The sequence below is a fragment of the Xenopus laevis genome, chromosome 4L (assembly GCF_017654675.1).
Source record: "Xenopus laevis strain J_2021 chromosome 4L, Xenopus_laevis_v10.1, whole genome shotgun sequence".
Lineage (NCBI taxonomy): Eukaryota > Metazoa > Chordata > Amphibia > Anura > Pipidae > Xenopus > Xenopus laevis.
Window position 1 is genome coordinate 54,039,388 of NC_054377.1, and position 19,841 is coordinate 54,059,228.

General features: G+C 40.0%; 2 protein-coding genes across 5 annotated transcripts in view; one reads left to right on the plus strand and one right to left on the minus strand.

Moving 5' to 3' along the window:
- Positions 1–6,928: 6,928 nt before the first annotated feature.
- Positions 6,929–14,236, minus strand: dhodh.L (dihydroorotate dehydrogenase (quinone) L homeolog). The gene is given in 9 exon segments (NM_001091557.1): positions 6,929–7,320; positions 7,397–7,556; positions 7,636–7,789; positions 7,950–8,063; positions 8,142–8,329; positions 8,970–9,052; positions 9,126–9,325; positions 9,899–10,111; positions 14,210–14,236. Coding segments are annotated over 9 exon segments (1,215 nt in total). The 5' UTR covers positions 14,231–14,236; the 3' UTR covers positions 6,929–7,238.
- A 102-nt stretch (positions 14,237–14,338) lies between these two features.
- Positions 14,339–19,841, plus strand: part of dhx38.L (DEAH-box helicase 38 L homeolog) — a 34,472-nt gene continuing 28,969 nt past the window's right edge. The window contains exons 1-9 of one of the 4 annotated variants that reach the window (XM_018257921.2): positions 14,374–14,514; positions 14,784–15,156; positions 15,307–15,470; positions 15,554–15,589; positions 15,635–15,709; positions 16,816–16,969; positions 18,262–18,380; positions 18,823–18,899; positions 19,009–19,164. In XM_018257921.2, the coding sequence (XP_018113410.1) occupies positions 14,858–15,156; positions 15,307–15,470; positions 15,554–15,589; positions 15,635–15,709; positions 16,816–16,969; positions 18,262–18,380; positions 18,823–18,899; positions 19,009–19,164 (1,080 nt within the window). In that variant the 5' untranslated portion in view covers positions 14,374–14,514; positions 14,784–14,857. Of the gene's footprint in view, positions 14,645–14,783; positions 15,157–15,306; positions 15,471–15,553; positions 15,710–16,815; positions 16,970–18,261; positions 18,381–18,822; positions 18,900–19,008; positions 19,165–19,841 lie in introns of all 4 variants that reach the window. The other 3 variants (XM_041590181.1, XM_018257919.2, XM_018257920.2) reach the window with 3 other exon arrangements.

A 19,841-nucleotide genomic window follows, 5' to 3' on the forward strand; every position in this document is an offset into this window, starting at 1 on the left:
TGGTCGAAGTACCCAAAAAAACCTTCGAAATTCGAAGTTTTTTAACTTTGAATCCTTCACTTGAGCTTAGTAAATGTGCCCCTACAGTGTTTTGTCACAAAGGCATTAATAAACTTTTCATGACAGTTACAGTAATCAATTAATAATTATAGTTTTCTACGAACATTCGATGACAGGAGAACTCCAGCCTCAAAACTAGCAAATGCAAAAAAAGCAGTGTAAGTTGAGAATTTTTTAGAATCCCAGAATAACTGCACCAGCAATCTTTATGCAAAGCTTTACAGCAACGTGGTAAACGTGCACTTCTTGATAAATTGCAAACAAGTTGCTCTGCAACTGTAATGGATTTTGCACCATGCTCTTTCTTTGTAAAAGAATGTGACAATGAGCATTGACTTATAAGAGCATTTTACAAAAAGACTTTTTGGACAGAAAAATTCAGCCTTATACCTCTATTATGCTCCTTTTCCTCTTACCTGTAGCATCCTGTCTGACCCAAAAGCTGGAGGAAGGATTATTCTGTACTGCCATGTGTTCTAGTGAGGCATCTGCAAGGCGCCCTCCACACTCCAAGCATGTACTTTGTTCCCTCCAAAAATCAGCCCTTTCCATTATAAAATGGTAACAGGACCCCTGAAGAATGACCCATGGACCTGAGCACACAGGAACACCACAGGTGCCATGCTGGCAGATCACCAGGATTCCAAACAATACAAGGTTTAGAGTGCTCCTCATTCTACACTGAAACATACAACAGGAGCAGTAACCAAGAAGTGGTAAAAACTTCAGCAATGACAAAATGTATATATGAAAATCATGAGATGAGAGTAAGCACTAAACACGAGGAAGGACTTGAGTGAAGTACTCCATCAATGCAAAGTTTGGGGGATAATTAAGTGTTGCCTATATCAGAATTTGCATGTAATCACTTCGCCAGTGTTTACAGATCATTATATCTCATCCACAAGGTATTTGAACACCATTACTCACCCAGTAATGTGTGTCTGACATTTAAACAGGTGCCTACATACCACCACACATACTTTTACAATACTTTTATGAACACAGCACAGAAGGCACCATTGTGCATAATATATTTCCCTAGTATGACGGGTCATATTGAATTGATTGCTGATGTCCAGTGGCCCTGGGGGTGCAGCAGAATACCTGCTTCTTTGACTTTCAGCTCAAGTATAAGAGGCATGGTCAGAGACAAGCAATAGGAAAAGTGAAAGCTTTATGTGTAACCCTATCTTGGCCTAGTTTCTAGATAAGTGAGGTAGAACATCAATTACACTGGAGTTTTCTGAGCTGTGCCTTTGTGATGGTGAAGGAGGAAGAATGAGGTGTTGTGCAACCATACCTTACAGCTGCTGCAATAAGTGTAAGGATGCCAGGGGTTCTTAAACAGGAACAAAATGTTTATTTGTAAACTTCACAGGGCTATACTCACACAAGTGAGTGGAGACCATCTAGAAGGTTGTAAGATGCGCCTTTAAGACTACCAGCTAGTGCTCTAGTTTCTCTCCAGTAGAAATGTTCAGTGAGTATACACTGACCTGAATCCTATTCTTACTGTGGTCCCTTGACTTTCAGCAGGCCCAAAATGGCCATTTGTGAGTTTGGGCAAATGTCTGATGGACCACCCTCTTCATATAAATGTAAATGGGCCGCAGAAAGTTACCAGTGAGAGGCTGAGGCTGTATTCCAAACACAGCATAGAACGGGAAGCAGAAGGCTGCCCTGTGTGAAGTAACAAACTGGAGCTTTTACATAATCATGAAAGTTCAGCAGAGTTTTTTTTTGCCAATTACCAGCAGCTGCCTGCTCCAAGTGTAACTATGGAGAGTGTGAGAAGCTCTAGCTGTTACAATGAGCCGGCTGAGGAAGGGGCGGGGCCAGCATAGAAGAACTACAGAATAGCTGGGAAGAAGCATAACATACACAAAATGTACAGGGTCAGGCAAGATGCAGCCCATTTATATTTCACTGTTTATTTATGAGTCCCTTGCTGTGTTTGTTTCATAGAGCCAGTAATGTATCAGATAAATAAAATTACAGACATAGAGCTTTGTATGGCCAGACTTGAGCTGTCGATTTTGTTGAAGCCGACCTACGAATAAACTGACGCTTATCTAATTTTACAGTGGTATGTGAAAGATTTATTGCCATTTCAAGCCAATAACCCATAAATAGACACCGAGTACATGTTCATGCATGTGGGCTGCTTTTAACTCTCAGTCCGGGGCTGACTTTAAAGGAGAATTCAACCCTAAAGTTAAAAAACCCCATACCCTACTTAGACCCCCTGACCCCCCCAGCCTAAGTGTTACCCTGGGTAAATGCCCCTAATGCTTTACTTACCCCTCAGTGCAGATTCAGGCACAGATAATCCCATCACTTCTGCCAAAGTACACAATACAGCAAGCAAGCCCCAAATCAGCAATAATACATTGTAAAAATGCATTACCACTATGCTAATTCACTAAAATGTGGTGTCTCTGTAGCCGAAAGCTGGCGAAGTTTCGCATGTTAATTCGTCAGCGTGAACATTTCATAGCGAACTTTCACTATGGTTTATTTCTGCCTGGCCAAACTTTGTTAGTACTCTTACGCCTAGGGTGGGTACATATATGTCGTGTAGACGTCTTTATTAGAGATGTTGGTGCAAATGCTTGAAGTGGCCACTTATTACTAATGTCCAAGGAAGCAAAATAAAGACAAAAGAGATCCTCTAATGTCCTAGACATGAGCCCACCAAAAACAAATGTGGCATGTCCCTCAAATTGTTGGAAAAAATGTTAACACAAAAATCTTTAATAGTTAGAACTTTTGAAGGCAAAAACGACCAGTGTTTTTTAGAACTTTTATGACTTTTCTGCATGCAGGATATGATGTCACTGACATAAGATTGTGGAGGACGTAGCTTCATCTGATCAGTTCACCAGGTCTAAGCTGGTGAAGGAAAATCTGGCAAAAGAGGTAATGTTCTGTAAAATTTGCACTTTAGTGAATTTGCAGAGTAATGATCACCTGAGTGAAAATTCGCCTGGTGCTAGGGTACAAAGCTACGCTAGCGACGGTCCCTAGTAAACTGTCCTCTATGATGGCGATGTCCCTGCAGATTGGATTTCTGGCAAATTTTCACTAGCAATGGCCACTTCACCCTTTAGTAAAAAATTTAGTATTTAGTATCAAAAAAAATTTAATTTTTTAAAATGACTTCCTTTTTTTGTAATAATAAAATAGTAGCTTGTACTTGATCCAAATATATATAATTAATCCTTATTGAAGGCTAAACTAGGCTATTGTTTTTTTTTAAAATGTTTACATGATTTTCTAGTAGACTTAAGGTATGAAGATCCAAATCATGGAAAGCTCTCTAATCCAGAAAACCCCAAGCATTTTGGACAACAGGTCCCATACCTGTACTTAAAATCAGAGCTTGCAACCATGAAAGAATTACAAATCAAGTCTTTGAAAAAAACCTGAAACTGGCAATTATAGATAGGCCAGTAAGCTTGACATCTGTGGTGGGCAAATTATTTGAAGGCTTGTTGGGATCACATTCAAACATTTGTCCTAGTGAATGGCATTATGAGCAGCAATCAGCATGGCTTTATGAAGGATAGGTCATGTCAGACAAATTTGATTGCATTTTATGATGAGGTAAGTAAGATGCTGCACAGTGGGGGGGGGGGCAGTAGATGTGATCTATTTGGATTTTATAGATCGTGCTGTATTTCGTCTGAATAAAGCCCTTGAAATAAAGGCTTTTTAAGAAAATTCCTGCTGGGTGCTGTCTATTTATGCAAAGTGTTCCTGTAATTTCGGCTGTTGGTGGCAGCCTGGGACGTGCACCAAAAGACTGTTTATGAAGGGTGAGTGCTGACCTTTTATCCTCTGTAATCTATTTGGATTTTGCCAAAGCGTTTGATACTGTGCCCCACAAACGACTGCTTTCTAAACTAAGGTCTGTTAGGCTTAATGTATCAGTGTTTGCAGATGACACAAAACTATCCAGCCCAATAAATTCCATCCAGGATGTGGCATCCTTGCAACACGATCTTGACAAACTGGCAATCTGGGCAGCTAAGTGGCAAATGAGATTCAATGTAGATAAATGTAAAGTCATGCACCTGGGATGTAAAAATATCCAAGCCACTTATACCCTTAGTGGGACTGCACTAGGCAAATCCAATATGGAAAAGGACCTTGGAGTCCTTGTAGATGATAAACTTGGCTGTAGCAAGCAATGCCAGTCAGCAGCATCAAGGGCAAATAAGGTCTTGAGCTGTATTAAAAGGGGCATAGAATCAAGGGAGGAGGGGGTCATTCTTCCACTGTATAGAGCACTAGTAAGGTCCCATCTAGAATATGCCGTACAGTTTTGGTCTCCATCACTCAAACAGGACATTATTGTATTAGAGAGGGTACAGAGAAGGGCAACTAAGCTGGTAAAAGGTATGGAAAATCTTAGCTATGAGGAAAGACTGGCCAAATTGGGGATGTTCATGGAGAAGAGGTGTTTAAGGGGAGATATGATAACTATGTATAAATATATAAGGGGATCATATAATAATCTCTCTAATGCTTTATTTACCAGTAGGTCTTTCCAGCTGACACGAGGTCACCCATTCCGATTAGAAGAAAAGAGGTTCCGCCTAAATATTCGGAGGTTTTTTTTTACAGTGAGAGATGTGAAGATGTGGAATTCTCTCCCTGAATCAGTGGTACAGGCTGATACATTAGATAGCTTTAAGAAGGGGTTAGATGGCTTTTTAGCAAGTGAGGGAATACAGGGTTATGGGAAATAGCTCCTAGTACAAGTTGATCCAGGGACTAGTCCGATTGCCATTTTGGAGTCAGGTTGAACTTGATGGACGTGTGTCTTTTTTCAACCTTACTTACTATGTTACTATAAGAAGATGAAAAGTGATAAAAAATAAAATGTACCTTCTTCTACATAATTTATACAGGCTGAGCCTCTCATCCACACTGGAGAAATATAACCTTTAATGGAACAGTTGAGTGTAAAAATAAAAACTGGGTAAATAGGCTGTGCAAAATAAAAATGTTTCTAATATATTTAGCCAAAAATCTAATGTATAAAGGCTGGGGTGAATGGATGTGCAATATAATAGCCAGAACACTACCTTCTGCTTTTCAGCGCTCTTGGTTTCCACCGACTGGTTGCCCTGTGACCAAGCAGTAATCAATCAGAGACTTGAGGGGGGGGGGCACATGTGCAATAACTGTTGCTTTTGAATCTGAGCTGAATGCTGAGGATCAATTGCAAACTCACTGAACATTTATGTCCCATGTGGCCCCCCTTTAAGTCACTGACTAACTCAGAGTTAGAGAGCAGAAAAACAGGAAGTTGGATTCTGGCTATTATATTAGAAATTCAGTCACTCCAGCCTTTAAAGGATTACATTTTTGCCTAACTATATAAGAAATATGGGTTTATGGGATTGTTGCTGGAGTTTGGTTATATACCCAAGCTTGCTCAAGCAATGAGCCGAAACAAATCAGGAATCAAAGGACAGTTGGAGATATACAGCTAGTGCCATCTCCAAAAATCTGTTCCACATAGAAACATACTGTATGTAGAATATGTTTTAGTGCAGCATATTCTAAGGATTTCCACACTAAATATCCCTTTGTATCAGAGTGTATTGAAGCTTCTTAGCACAAAAGGGGCACCAGGTGGCTCCATCCAGCAAATCCATTATCAGTAATTTATGGGAAACCCATTTGCCTTGTATAGGTTTTACGTTAATTTTTGTTTGCAATGTCTGTTTGTTCTGTGCCTTATTTAGCATGCTGCATGTTTGCGGTTATTAACAATATAGTCCCATATTTGCACTAGAATTAGCAGAAGCAGTGTACATTGCAGGGTCAAGACCCAGGACTCAGGAGGATATGTATTGCTCCTTAATGTAAATGTAGGGCAGGTATCACACAGCTCAGTATAGGGGGGAGCTACATGTACTGAGTGCTAAGAATTGTGGCATATTCAAGTCTGTACTTAATTGTGCAAAATCATATTTATTATGCTATACCAACATTTAGGGGCAGATGTAGCAAAATACGAGTTTCAGCGATGTTCTTTTCATTCCTTTGGGATCTTTTGAATTCTATTTATCAACGGGTGAAAGTTAGAACTCACCATTTGATAAATACACTTCTAAAAATAACATAGGAATGAATAGAACGTGGGTGAGTTTTTTTTTTATTAAGTTCTTAACTCACATTTTTATAAATCTTACAGTTTGCCTTTAAGTGCTGTGAGTGTAGACATGCAGTACAATAGGCAATGTGCTGCTTGAACCATACATAGCATTGGCAGGTGAATCTCATCAGAATCAAGCATGTCGGAGTTGAGGACTGACTGTAAACAATACATATAAAATAAGGCAGAGTGATTCCCATTGTATTCTACTACACTGGTACCTAAAAAAGAGTACCATGTGTGGTTACCCATAAATCTTACTATAGTGTGTACTTTTGACACAAAAGTGTCATAACCAGAATGCTCTGAGAATTCGTGGAGAATAACAGGGGCTATGTTCACTCAGGTGCTGGAATTAGTCATCATCTAGGGTGGCACAAAGGGTCACGTTTAGGGAGTAAGGGAGCACTTATTGAAGCAACTAATTGCAGTACATGGTTTCTGAAGGGTATGCAGGGAAGAGGGTCTACAGCAAAAGCAGGTTTAATGTGAGAGGACCACTGTATATAAAATGATACAGCATATCATATCTGGCTACAGCAACTTTTTGCTACAATGTACATGCCAAAAACGAATTAATACACTGAAGGTAATGATTACAAAAAAGGCTTTGTTGAGTTGATTGGAGCATAATAATTCCACCTAATCTCAACATATAGATAGGCAAATATCTATAAATAATAGAAACAAAAGTAAAATAATATGTTTTCGTTTTATTAGAAATTTTAATTATACCCAATCTGCATGGTCCCCTTCCCAAGAAGTCTCCTATATAACAGGTACAAGGGTTCCATTAGCTTCACAACAAAGCATTTGGTGTTCATCTGAAATATTGTATCTTCTGTATAGCAGGGGTAAGCAAACTCATTGACAAGGTGTTATTATGGTGCTGTTCTCCACAGCACATTTTGTGCCACAGGCACAAGCTCTCCCGAGAAAGGGAAAGAAAACTTTTGTTATCATGTTGTCTCATGTTGACTCATGTTGTCAGGTAAACACTTTCCTATTTCACTGGTGATGGCTGATGAGCATTAATTCTGTGATCAGCTCCCACTGCATCGGACACACAAGAAAATCCCTGTTCACTACAATGAAGAGAAAGACAGTTATAACACATGAAGCAAGGAAAGACATTTTACAGTGAAAACTAATATTGCTTACCGTAAGAGTTGGTCAAGTTCCCGTGTAACTTTACCAACAACAGGGGGGCCCTGGTAAGTTAGTGCAGTGTACAGCTGAACTAAAGAAGCTCCAGCACGGATCTTTTGCAGAGCATCAAGGCCGCTGAACACACCACCAACTCCAATGATTGGTATCTTTCCTTTAACATAAGCAGAGAAATATGGATCAGTCTGTAATACAAAGTTTTGGGTTTAGATTAGCATTAATAAGGTTTGTACCTGCAGTTAGGGCATACATTTCACGCACGGTCTCAGTGGCCAGGTCACGAAGGGGAGCTCCACTTAGTCCACCTACTTCACTGCTTTGGGGATCCTGAAGTGAAGTGGGACGGCTGATGGTGGTATTAGAAATAATAAGGCCATCAATGCCAACCTAGGAGGACAAGTCATGGTTTAGTAATAGAATGGGCCTATGCCTACTACCAACTTGACATTTCATTTATCGGCAGTAATTTGCAATAAAAGAGCAGCAGCATACTAAAGCATGTAAAGCGAATGATAAAAAAAAACAAAAAAAAAAAAAACTCTCATACCTCTGTCACTACACTAGCAATATCCTCCTTATCACGTGTGGACAGGTCAGGTGCAATCTTCACAAGCAAAGCTGGTTTGGGGTCACACTGGAGAGCATTTCGGCATTTCACAACCTAATAGGAAGACTTGTTACAAATTCCTGAAATAAAAATAAGGTACTGGGTTATCCAGACTTATATGCAGGGTCAAACCTCAGTCAGCAGTTTGCGCAGTTGCTCTCGGCCCTGTAGATTCCTTAGTCCGGGAGTATTGGGGCTGGACACATTAATAACCAAATAATCAGCCAAAGATCCCAACTGTTGCAAACCTTGCGTATAATCAGCAGCTGCATCCTCTGAAGTCTTGTTTTTTCCCAAGTTTATACCGAGTGGCATTCCAGCTGAAATAAAGGGAAATAGCAAACCACGTTGTGAAAACAATAGGTAAACAAGGGTAAAAAAGGGTATCGGGACAGCAGATAATAAGGATGACTGAACATTACAAATATTTAAAGGAAAAACTAATGTTTTCCCACAAAGTTTAGGGATTCTATCCATAAAAAGAATTTAATTTAAAAGAATCAAAACGGTTCTCTCTTTCTTTTCTACTGTTTAGTCTATACAAGCTCCGTTTCACCCCAAAGCTGTGAGAGCCTATTTTGCATACCCTTGAAATCAGAGTGCTCAGCAGACAAGCGCTCTACTCTCTGAAGTGGGAGCCAAATGAGACAAGACGCCTAGCAGTGAGATCTCACTGGTGCGGTGTGAGATTGTTTCTGATTAGCTGATGCTGCAGAGAGTAGAGAGTGTGGTCCCAACTATACAGATGGTTGATAGGGCTGTCAGATGTGACTGGATGAACTCAAGCTAATATACTCAATTGTAGAAAGAATAGCACATGTATTAGAAAGTAACTTATTATAGAGATTCTAATAAAATCTATAAACTTTATGGAAAACCTTTACTTCCCCTTTAATTTACAACGAAACATAAAAGTATGAGTTTGCATGGGGCTCATTTTGGCAAGGGACGTGGTCAGACCTGATGTAAGTATCTTCTGCTTTTCTCTCCGTTCAAGTAGTCTCTGCTGTACAATTTCCACACCATGGCTGTTAAATCCATACCTGAGAAGCAGGACAGTGAGATGTAGGCTTTATGTCAGCCTTGATTGGCTTACAAAAAATTAAATTCCTTTACCTGTTGATGACTGCTTTATCCTGTAGTAAGCGGAATACTCTTGGTTTAGGGTTTCCATCCTGTGGTTTTGGGGTAATACTTCCTACTTCAACAAATCCAAATCCTATTTTAAAGAGTCCATCTACTGCTTCTGCATGCTTATCAAAGCCAGCAGCTAAACCTACTGGGTTTCGGAATGTGTGACCTAGAACCTTTACTTCCTAAATAAAAAAAAGCAAACTAAGGACAACACAAGTACAGGGAGATACAGGGCAAGTAGAAGGTACTGAGTACGCTTCAACTGCATCTAACTGCTAGCAGCTGAGAACATAGGGCTCATGTGCTTGCCATATTTTGCCAGGATGTGAGGCTTCATACTTTGTAGGTAAAGGGATAATTCTTAAATGCATTTGTAAATGCACAACGTATGTTTTTAATTATACTAAAAATGATTTGCATGGTGAAACGCTGAAGCAAATTATCAATCTTGTCAAAGACTTTAAATTATATTTGAAACAAATGAATCCATTTGTAAAAGTGAATGGCAATATTTATTGCATAAAGCTTTGGGGTGACCTGAAAGGCATTCTTATATGATGTGACCTAGGTGTTTGTTAGTATGGCCTCTCCATAGTGCTTGCCTGTGCCGAGTGGTGTTTCTGAATCACAAGTGCAGGATTACCACACTAGGTCTACCCATTCCATATTTTTTTTTTTTTTAAAAAAAGTGTACCCGACATGCACGAAAAAGGAACATGAATTGAAAAAGGAAGACTGTAAATTGCTGTACTTACCAGTCGTTCTGAATTATGGTGTTTGCACAATGGCACTAAACCCAAAGATAAACACTTTACAGACAGTGTATGTGCTAATTCAGGGGTTACTAGTCGTTGCAGGATTGGCATTAAGCATTGTGCATAGAAATGTTCATCTCCCTTTATAGTCAGGAATGAGGAGAAGAGCAAGCCACCTCCACCAAGCACGATCAAAGCATCCTTCAGCCGGCGCTAAAAATGGAAGCAACATCGTGACTTGGTTTTTAAAGACACTCTATGCGTCCCATTGTCAACCACCCCAGAAATGAACATTAAAGGATAAGTAAACCTTAAAAACAAGTGAAAGTAAAATTAATGAAAGTGCTATTCTATGCACTTTTGCAGTGTTCATTCATTTTTTTTTTTTTTAATTCCAAGATATTAAAAAATACATGTAATGTTAAAGGGGAACTTAAGTCTAAAATAGAATAATGCTAGAAATGCTGTATTTTGTATACTATAAATAAATCTGCTTTACAGGGAAACAAACAAAGCTGCTCAATTTCTTGGAAGTAAGGGGGGGCTGCTCTGCTGTTTGAAAGTATGAATGTTTTTCTGCAAAGCATTTATGGACCGTCTGAAGTTTGCAGTCAGAGCAAGTAAAACGAAGGGGGAATTTCACTGCATACAGTCAGGTTTATTATAAAAACAGTATGCATTTTATTCATTAAATGGGGTTTTATTTTTTTGCCTTTACATTCCCTTTAATATGAATTCATTTTGTTACAACAACGCCACCTGCTGGTCATTTACCCAACAGTCTGATCACCAAGTAGTCAACAAGTACAGTCCAGACTCAGCAACTCCAGTTGTTTTAGATTTACCTATACTAGATATACTATGACCTGGATGAATGAAAATCTTCATAGTCAAGTAGTCAAGGAAGTTGTCAGGAGAAAGCAAGAGGCTGCTCTGATGTTCTTCTGGTTAGGAAAAAAAATTAGAAACCTTTCTCAAATCCTTCTTAACCAGAAAACATCAGAGCAGCCTCTTTCTTTCTCCTGACAACTTCCTTGACTACTTGGTGGTCAAACTGGTTGGAAAATGACCAGCAGGTGGCGCTGTTGTAACAAGATTAATGATCAGTACATGTATTCTTTAATATCTTGCCATTAAACAAAAAAAAGGAACATTACAAACGTGCTTAGAATAGCAATATCATCAATTTTACATTCACTTATTTTAAAGGTTGACTTATCATTTAAGCAAAACTGATTTGTCATTAGTAGAAAGTAACTTGTGCCTAAAAACTGCCTGATGCACAATTTTGTTCTGATGAGACAGCTTTGTTAAAAGGAGGTCTATCTAATATTATTACAAGGAAGGGACTTTGTACAGTTGGCAACATTGCAAAATAACATACACTTTGTCACTGGGTCTGTGCACTACATCAGAATTTGAATGAAAATTCTGCCACACATCATCTATGTCATGGTATATTTTCATGGCTGTAACAATAAGAATTGTGCGTTCAATAACCACAGGTTATAGGGAACACATTGCCAAATCATTCATTTCTTGTTAACTAGACTTATTTCTGTGTGAATGGTCAGTTTTATAAACCAAGGGCAAATATTACTTCTCACCCTTATGTACTGAAGTGCACAAATCAACAATTTAAGGGGTGGTTCACCTTTAAGTTAACGGTACGTTATAAAATGGCCGATTGTAATTGGCCTTAATTTTTTCTTTTTTATAGTTTCTGATTTAATTGCCTTATTCTTCTGGCTCCAAGCTTTCAAATGGGGTCATTGACCCCCCAACTAAAAAAAACAAATGCTCTGTAAGGCTACAAATGTATTGTTATAGCTTTTTATTACTTGTCTTTAGGGAAGCACCTAATCCACTATTTTGGATTCGGCTGAACCCCCGAATCCTCCATGAAAGATTTGGGCGAATACCGAACCGAATCCTAATTTGCATATGCAAATAAGGGGTGGGAAGGGGAAAACATTTTTACTTCCTTGTTTTGTGCCAAAAAGTCATGCGATTTCCCTCCCCACCCCTAATTAGGATTTGGATTCGGTTCGGCGGGGCAGAAGGATTCGGCCGAATCTGACTGAAAAAGGCCAAATCCTGGCCGAATCCCAAACTGAATCCTGGATTCGGTGCATCCCTACTTGTCTTTCTGTTCAGTCCATCTCCTATTCAAATCAATGCATGGTTGCTAGGGTAAAGTGGACCCTAGCAACCAGATTGCTGAAATTGACAACTAGAGAGCCTCTGAATAAAAAGCTAAATAACTCAAAAACCACAAGTAACAAAGAATGAAAACTAGACTACATGCACACATGGTGGCATTGCGCTATAGTGAGTACATTTTGGTCATAAGTGTTTCAAACAGCATTGCAAATATTCGAGACAACAACACCTAATCTAGAAATTGCACTGCTATGCCTGCCATATACAAAGCTACCAAGTGCCCAAAGAAGACTGTTCTCTCAAATACTTGCAGCGGCCACATGGGTTTTATCCCTAAACTGGGTAGCCCCTAAGCTATCTCTACTACAATTACACCAAAGACTTCATTATATTCAAAATATGCGCTCATCTCATGGCTAGACTGGAGGACAATTTAGATGCACATTCGGAAATATGGGTGTTTTGGGACACATAAAATTACTACAGATGCTCCACCGGACTGAAAGTATGCCAATTGAATTTATCAATGACTTGCTTAAAGAATTTGAATATGGTACTAGTAACTTAATGAACGTGAATTAACACTTTTATGGGAAAAATTTACAATTGCTACAATATGTCCTAGGAATGCTACTCAAGCCTGTTATTTTATTTTGATGTTCATTTTATTTATTTTCTTTGCTTGTTTTTTGTTTTTATTCTTTGAAAAAGGATAAAAAATTATAAAGAAAAAGAAAAAAAAATATATAAGAAAACTAATTGCAAAGTTTCTCCACCTATTATTCTCTACATTGTACAAGGGGCAGATTTTTCAAAGGTCGAATTTCAAAGTGAAAAAAACTTCGAAATTCGACCATCGAAATAGGCTAGTCCGACATTTACGATCGTACGATTTTACAAAAAATCCTTTGACTTCTCAAAACTTAAAGGGATACTGTCATGGGAAAAATTTTTTTTCAAAATGAATCAGTTAATAATGCTGCTCCAGCAGAATTCTGCACTGAAATCCATTTCTCAAAAGAGCGAACAGATTTTTTTATATTCAATTTTGAAATCTGACATGGGGCTAGACATATTGTCAATTTCCCAGCTGCCCCAAGTCATGTGACTTGTGCTCTGATAAACTTCAATCACTCTTTACTGCAAGTTGGAGTGATATCACTCCCTCCCTTCCCCCCCAGCAGCCAAACAGAACAATGGGAAGGTAACCAGATAACAGCTCCCTAACACAAGATAACAGCTGCCTGTTAGATCTAAGAACAACACGCAATAGTAAAAACCCACGTCTCACTGAGACACATTCAGTTACATTGAGAAGGAAAATCAGCAGCCTGCCAGAAAGCATTTCTCGCCTGAAGTGCAGGCACAAGTCACATGACCAGGGGCAGCTGGGAAATTGACAAAATGTCTAGCCCCATATCAGATTTCAAAATTGAATATAAAAAAATCTGTTTGTTTTTTTGAGAAATGGATTTCAATGCAGAACTCTGCTGGAGCAGCACTATTAACGGATTCATTTTGAAAAAAAATTTTTTCCCCATTGACAGTATCCCTTTAAACCAAATACTGGCTATAGGTTCTAGGGGGTCCCCATAGGCTTACATAGCAATTCGGCAGATTTAAAGTGGCAAAGTTTTTTAAAGAGACAGTACTTAGATTATCGAATGGTCGAAGCATTTTCACTTCGAATCAAGGTCGAATTTGGCCTATTCGATGGTCGAAGTACCCAAAAATTACTTTGAAATTCTATGTTTTTGAATTCGAATATTCACTTCGACCCTTCGTAAATGGGCCCCTAAAAGTTAATTCAAAGTTGAACAAACCCTTTAACACGGGCAATAGTTGGAATGGTGAAATACAGGAAGGGATGACAGCCCTGCCAAGGTTAAAAATTAGAATAACCCAATCTCTGCAATTTCATCTACGTTTCCACCCCAAATGTTCCCCTTCTTCTGCAGGGTTCCAGGGTATTTGAACCTCCACCACAGCCTGAGACTGCCTAAGACACAAATGTACAGTACGAATAAGGTTGAAAGTGAAGGACACATGACCCATGCACCTTTAAATACACGATGTGCCCACAATTTATCTCAAAGATAAACATAAAAACTCATGTTACGTGTGTGTAACTACAAACCGCAAACTTACTTTCAACTGCGTGCCTGTCATCTTAAAGCGCAGAGGCTACAAGGAGTCTAGCGCTAACCACGTGACCGGATAGCCTGAGCGAGACGCCCTTTTTGAAATAGGTAATCAAGTGTAGACAGGTCGCTGTGTAATGACGTCACTCCCGGCCCGGAACACCGGAAGTAAACAGATGACACGCGCGGACCCGGCAGGAGGAACTTAGGGGACCAAGATGATAAAGACTCCTGCGAACCGGAAAACACCGAGACCTGCTTGATGTACGTCATTGTGCCGCGACCTGACAACAAATAGGCATATTTTTAGAGGTAAACCGATATGTTTCTGGTGTTCCCTTTATGGAAAAGAACGAGTGGATTTAGCAAACATTTCTTTCGTGTGCCATTCAAACATTGTATGGCTAGAAAAATCCTACGAGACCGGGGCTTCTGATATATGGCAGGTGGCTTCTACAACTTGTTTTTCGTTTATGCGTGATGATTGGAGACCCACATCTAACACCTTATATTAGCGGCTCTTGTGAGGTTGTGTACACTCCGGTGTATGATGTTCTTGAACGCTTTTTCTTCTTTTACAGATAAGATTGAGTTCGAGTTCAGTGTGTGGTGTCCGTGCCCCTGTGCATTAGGAGATTAGCCGGTGATTTGAGACATGGAGGATGATCTGTCTCTGCACAGGCTGGAAGGCAGTGATCCGTCAATGGAAACTGGGGGATTAGTGATAAAAAAGAAGAGCTCCAGCAATGAGCAGCATGTGTTTAAAGCACCAGCCCCACGATCCTCACTGCTAGGCCTGGATCTTCTTGCAGCTCAGAAGAGAAAAGAGAGGGAAGAGAAAGAACAGCAAGAAGGAGAAAAAAAGTCCAAAGTCTCTTCTAAGGACTGGGAGGAGAAAGACAGGTCTCCAGACAGACCTAATGATAAACTGAGTCGGGGGAGTCATGGGGACAGGTAATGATTGAATGCTGTCTTTATTTACCATAACAGAAAATTATAGCTGGGTTAATCTCTGATTAATATAATATAAAGGCTAAAAGGTTTTGTTTAAAGCATGTCTAGTTTTTAAGGCTGTATTTTTTTGTTTCGTTCCCATTTTAAAAGACATTACAGGACAGCACGTGTGGAGACTCCATCATACACTGGTGGCGTAAATGAGGAATTCTTGGCTCGGAACCGTCAGAGAGAACGCGAAAGGCGGGAGCATGGGGTATATGCATCATCTAAGGATGATCGGCAGAAGAGAAAAGATCGGGGTAGAGAAAGAGGTATTGCAGTTGATTCAGCAGTTTGAGCACTTAGTCTCTGCACTTATGTCATGTGAATAATTGTGCCCCCACTGTACTTTTAGAGGATCGCAGCTACCGTAACAGGTCTGAGAGAGAGAGTGGATCAGAGAGAAGTGGATCAGAGAGAAGTGGATCAGAGAGAAGTGGATCAGAGAGAAGTGGATCAGAGAGAAGTGGAAAGCGCAGTGAGCATGAAAGCCCAAGGCACAAAGCTAGAGGTAAGTGTGAGGAATCATAAGGTGACAGGGGCTTCATAATAAAAGCTTCTCTTTTATAATCGGTTTGTTGTTTCATTATATTTGGCAGATATAGCCAGTGCTTTACAGAACTAGAATTTTATAAGACATTGGAAAGAGCACATATCTTTTCTACTTGAAGGGTTATAATCTGCATGGTGCTAGAAGAACTGTATACAGCTCAAAAAGAAGCACATTATCTGGAAGAAGCACAATAAAATCTGGAAATATAAGTCTAAAAATACAACAGTGGTAGTTAATGTAAAATTAAATGTTTAAAGAGTCAGATTATAGAAGCTCTTTAATAGACTTTCTTCTATATATTTGGTTTACGTAATCGACAATGAGGTTCAAGCAGTGTGTAATTAAATGAACATAAAATAAAGGCTGACAAGGATTCTGCTTTATTGTAGTATTGTTCACCATAGTAACTAAAGGTGTCAATATAGCTAAATATGGTCAAGGTAGTAGCAGAAAATTAAAAAATGAAGTATTCAGATATTCAGTACAATAGGAAACAAGAGGGAGGTGGGTCCTCTCCATATGTTGGCATATTTTTGAAATCACAAGGGGACACTCAGAGCTGTTTGACAAATGGTGTCTCATTTTTGATGCTGCCTGCATTTTCAATTAATCCTGCATTTTCAGTTAATCCTGTGGTTGCCAGATTAGCAGCCCTGAAAGAGAATGAGGAAAACCTCTCAAAATTGGTAAATAGAAGAAAGCTCAGAAGACACTTGAGTTTATTTTTTTAATTAAGTTTAGGCCTTCTTAAGATAAATGGGAAATAAAGGATAGTGTAATACAATAATTTGTGACTCACCTCAAGTAGAATTAATACAGGCAGTATAATACAATGGAAAGGAAGCAGATCTGCACAGTGGGGTTACTGTGGAGAAGGTTTAATAAAAACATACCTCACTAAAACCAGATATTATTTGAAAAGTAAAAGCTGTAAGAAACCATGCAGTTGAAGTGAATTCCAGTCACTTGATACTTTTTATGGTCACTCAACACTTTGCACCTCTTTTGGAGCTTTTTTATTTTTCTGATAGTGGAATAAACCCTGCTATAATATTGATCTCTAGATGCATCAACACCCTCACGCTCAAACTGGGAGGAAGATGATAGTGGATATGGAGGTTCTCAGCGGTCTCAGTGGGAGTCCCCCTCTCCTGCACCATCAAACCGAGATTCTGAAAGAAGTCATCGTAGTGAACGTGAAAGTTCAAGAAGGGAAAGGTGAGATTAATTTGTCCATGAATATTTAAAAGCTAATGCATTCAAGCAGACTGTGGGTGGTCAAAACACTAACGCCATGGGAAGTAGTACCATTTAGAGAACTACATTATGACTTCAGTTCTTTTCTCACCCCTAAAACAGTCTAACAAGTATTATGCAGCTTAACTCACTGGATACATGTTGCTTGCCCTAAATGTAAAATACACTTACAATGCTACACTCTTCAAAGCATACTTTCAGTTTGGGACAGTTCTCAACCAACACAACACACAAATGAGTTACTGTAGTAGTGATTCTTAATTATCAAGGGCACTCTCCCTCACTCTAATGCAAACCAGTTCAGGTGGTTAACATCGTGTAATTAAGTCAATACTGACATTAAAACGTCACTTTTAATTAATTCTCTTATAACAACACATGGACAGGGCTGCACACAACAAACCACAAGTAATTGCATACTTAATGCATTTCATGATTATATGCAGTGCAGGACTTTAGCCTTAAAACATGTATAGAAATAAAAACTACCATAGGTGGAAGATGAGGGTATGTGGTAATTGCTATATCTAGCGGCCAGTATCAGTAAATTTAAAATAGGCGCAAGTAAATTTTAAATAGGCTCAAGTTCTCCGTATCCCCTGCTTTATTAGGGGTTCTGTCACCTATGACCCTGATGAAGCCGTGGATATGGTGAAACGCGTAGGGCAGCATAGGTGAACAGTAGGGGAAGTAGCTCCCATCCGTTCCCAACATAGACAGGTAGAATTCACCTAATGGGATCTTAGAAGGGAGGGGGCATACTGAGCGTCAACTTGAGCCTATTTAAAATTTACTGATACTGGTTGCTATATATATAGCGGTTAGCACATACCCTCATCCTCCACCTATTGTAGTTTTTATTTCTATACCTTTTTTAAGGCTAAAGTCCTGCACTGCATATAATCATGAGTATGTAATTACTTGTGGTTTGTTGTATGGGCTTGGCCCTGTCTACATGTTGTTTTAAGAGAATTAAATAAAAGTGACGTTTTAATGTCGGTATTGACTAAATTACAATGTGTTGACCACCTGAACTGGTTTGAATTAGAGTGAAGGAGAGTGCCCTTAATTATCAAGGATCAATACCTACTGTACCTCATTCGTGTGTTGTGTTGTAACTAGAAATTACATACCTACAGGTGAAACAACTTTACTGGCTTATGTGCTCAATCAGATTGTTGGTAACAGTTCTCAACCAAGACGACACATCTACCTGTTTCCATGTCTCTTTTCACTTCCTCTGATTAATTCAGGTCTGAAAGGGGTCGGTATAGTGAAGAATCTCCCCTTCCAACTCCATCCTACAAATACAATGAATGGGCCTCTGATCGACGACATCTTGGATCCACCCCCCGTCTCTCTCAAGGCAGAGGTAAGTGCTAGGGAAGAAATGCTGTGGTGAAGGATGTTGGAGGGCAACTTGTGTGTACATTTGTAGAGCCAGTCATGTGAGCATTAGATATTTTACTTTACAGCAAGACATTTAAAAAAGAATTTGTAGGGTTGATAGATGCAATATGCATGCAGATAATACAAGAGTAACAATTGTACAAACTGGTATAATGATTATGTTGAAAATCTTTTTTGCATACACTTAAACATTTGTCTAAAATGGTACCAGTTTGAACTTTATAAGTAAAACGAAACTACGTGAGGCATACAGCTGTGCATCTTCTCTGTCACTTCTCTTCTTCTTCTTCTGTCACTTCTCTGTCACTTCTCATCTTCTCTGTCACTTCTCTTCATAAATTTCAACTTTTTTCAACATATTTTTGTAGATACATGTGAATTTACACCTCTGTCGTCTCTTTCAGGGAAGCCAGACAACGAGGATGACAAGATTAATTTTATGTCTGAGGAGGAGCAACACCAATGGGAGGAGGATCAGCGGGTGAGTAGTTGAAACACTACTATTCCCACCTGACATTTTCCTTTTAAGTTATGAAATCCGTTATAATTTGTTTTTAGGAATGCTTACCCTTGCTGTCTTCTCTTCACAGCAAGCAGATAGAGACTGGTATATGATGGATGAAGGATTTGATGAGTCTCACAATGCGCTGACTTCCACCTCTGAAGACTATGTAAAGAAACGGGAACAGCAACTACAGAAACAGACCACTAAAAGGGTGTCTGCTCAGAGGAGGCAAATCAATGAGGTAAAATTGTCTCTTATTGACACTTTCAAAAATATATATTCTTGTGCACACCTTGCCACACCTTCTGCCCGCCCTCCCTTTCTTCCGTTTGTGCTGCTCCTCTTCTGCTTGCCCTCCCACCCTCCCCTCCGTTTGTTCTGCTCTTCTTCTGCCTGCCCTCCCTCCCTTCTGTTCGTGCTGCTCCTCTTCTGCCCTACCTCCCTCCTTTGCTGCTCCTCTTCTGCAGCCCTCCCTTCGTGCTGCTCCTCTTCTGCCCTTCCGTTGAAGCTGATCCTCTTCTGCCGGCCCTCCCTTCCTTTCGTGTTGCTCCTCCTCTCCCCTCCCTCCCTTTGTGCTGCTCCTCCTCCTCTCCCCGCCCTCCCTCCCTTTGTGCTGCTCCTCCTCTGCCCGGCCTCCCTCCCTTCTGCCTGCCCTCCCTCCCTTCTGTTCGTGCAGCTCCTCTTCTGCCCTACCTCCCTCCTTTGCTGCTCCTCTTCTGCCGCCCTCCCTTCGTGCTGCTCCTCTTCTGCCCTTCCGTTGAAGCTGATCCTCTTCTGCCGGCCCTCCCTTCCTTTCGTGTTGCTCCTCCTCTCCCCTCCCTCCCTTTGTGCTGCTCCTCCTCTGCCCAGCCTCCCTCCCTTTGTGCTGCTCCTCCTCTGCCCGGCCTCCCTCCCTTTGTGCTGCTCCTCCTCTGCCCG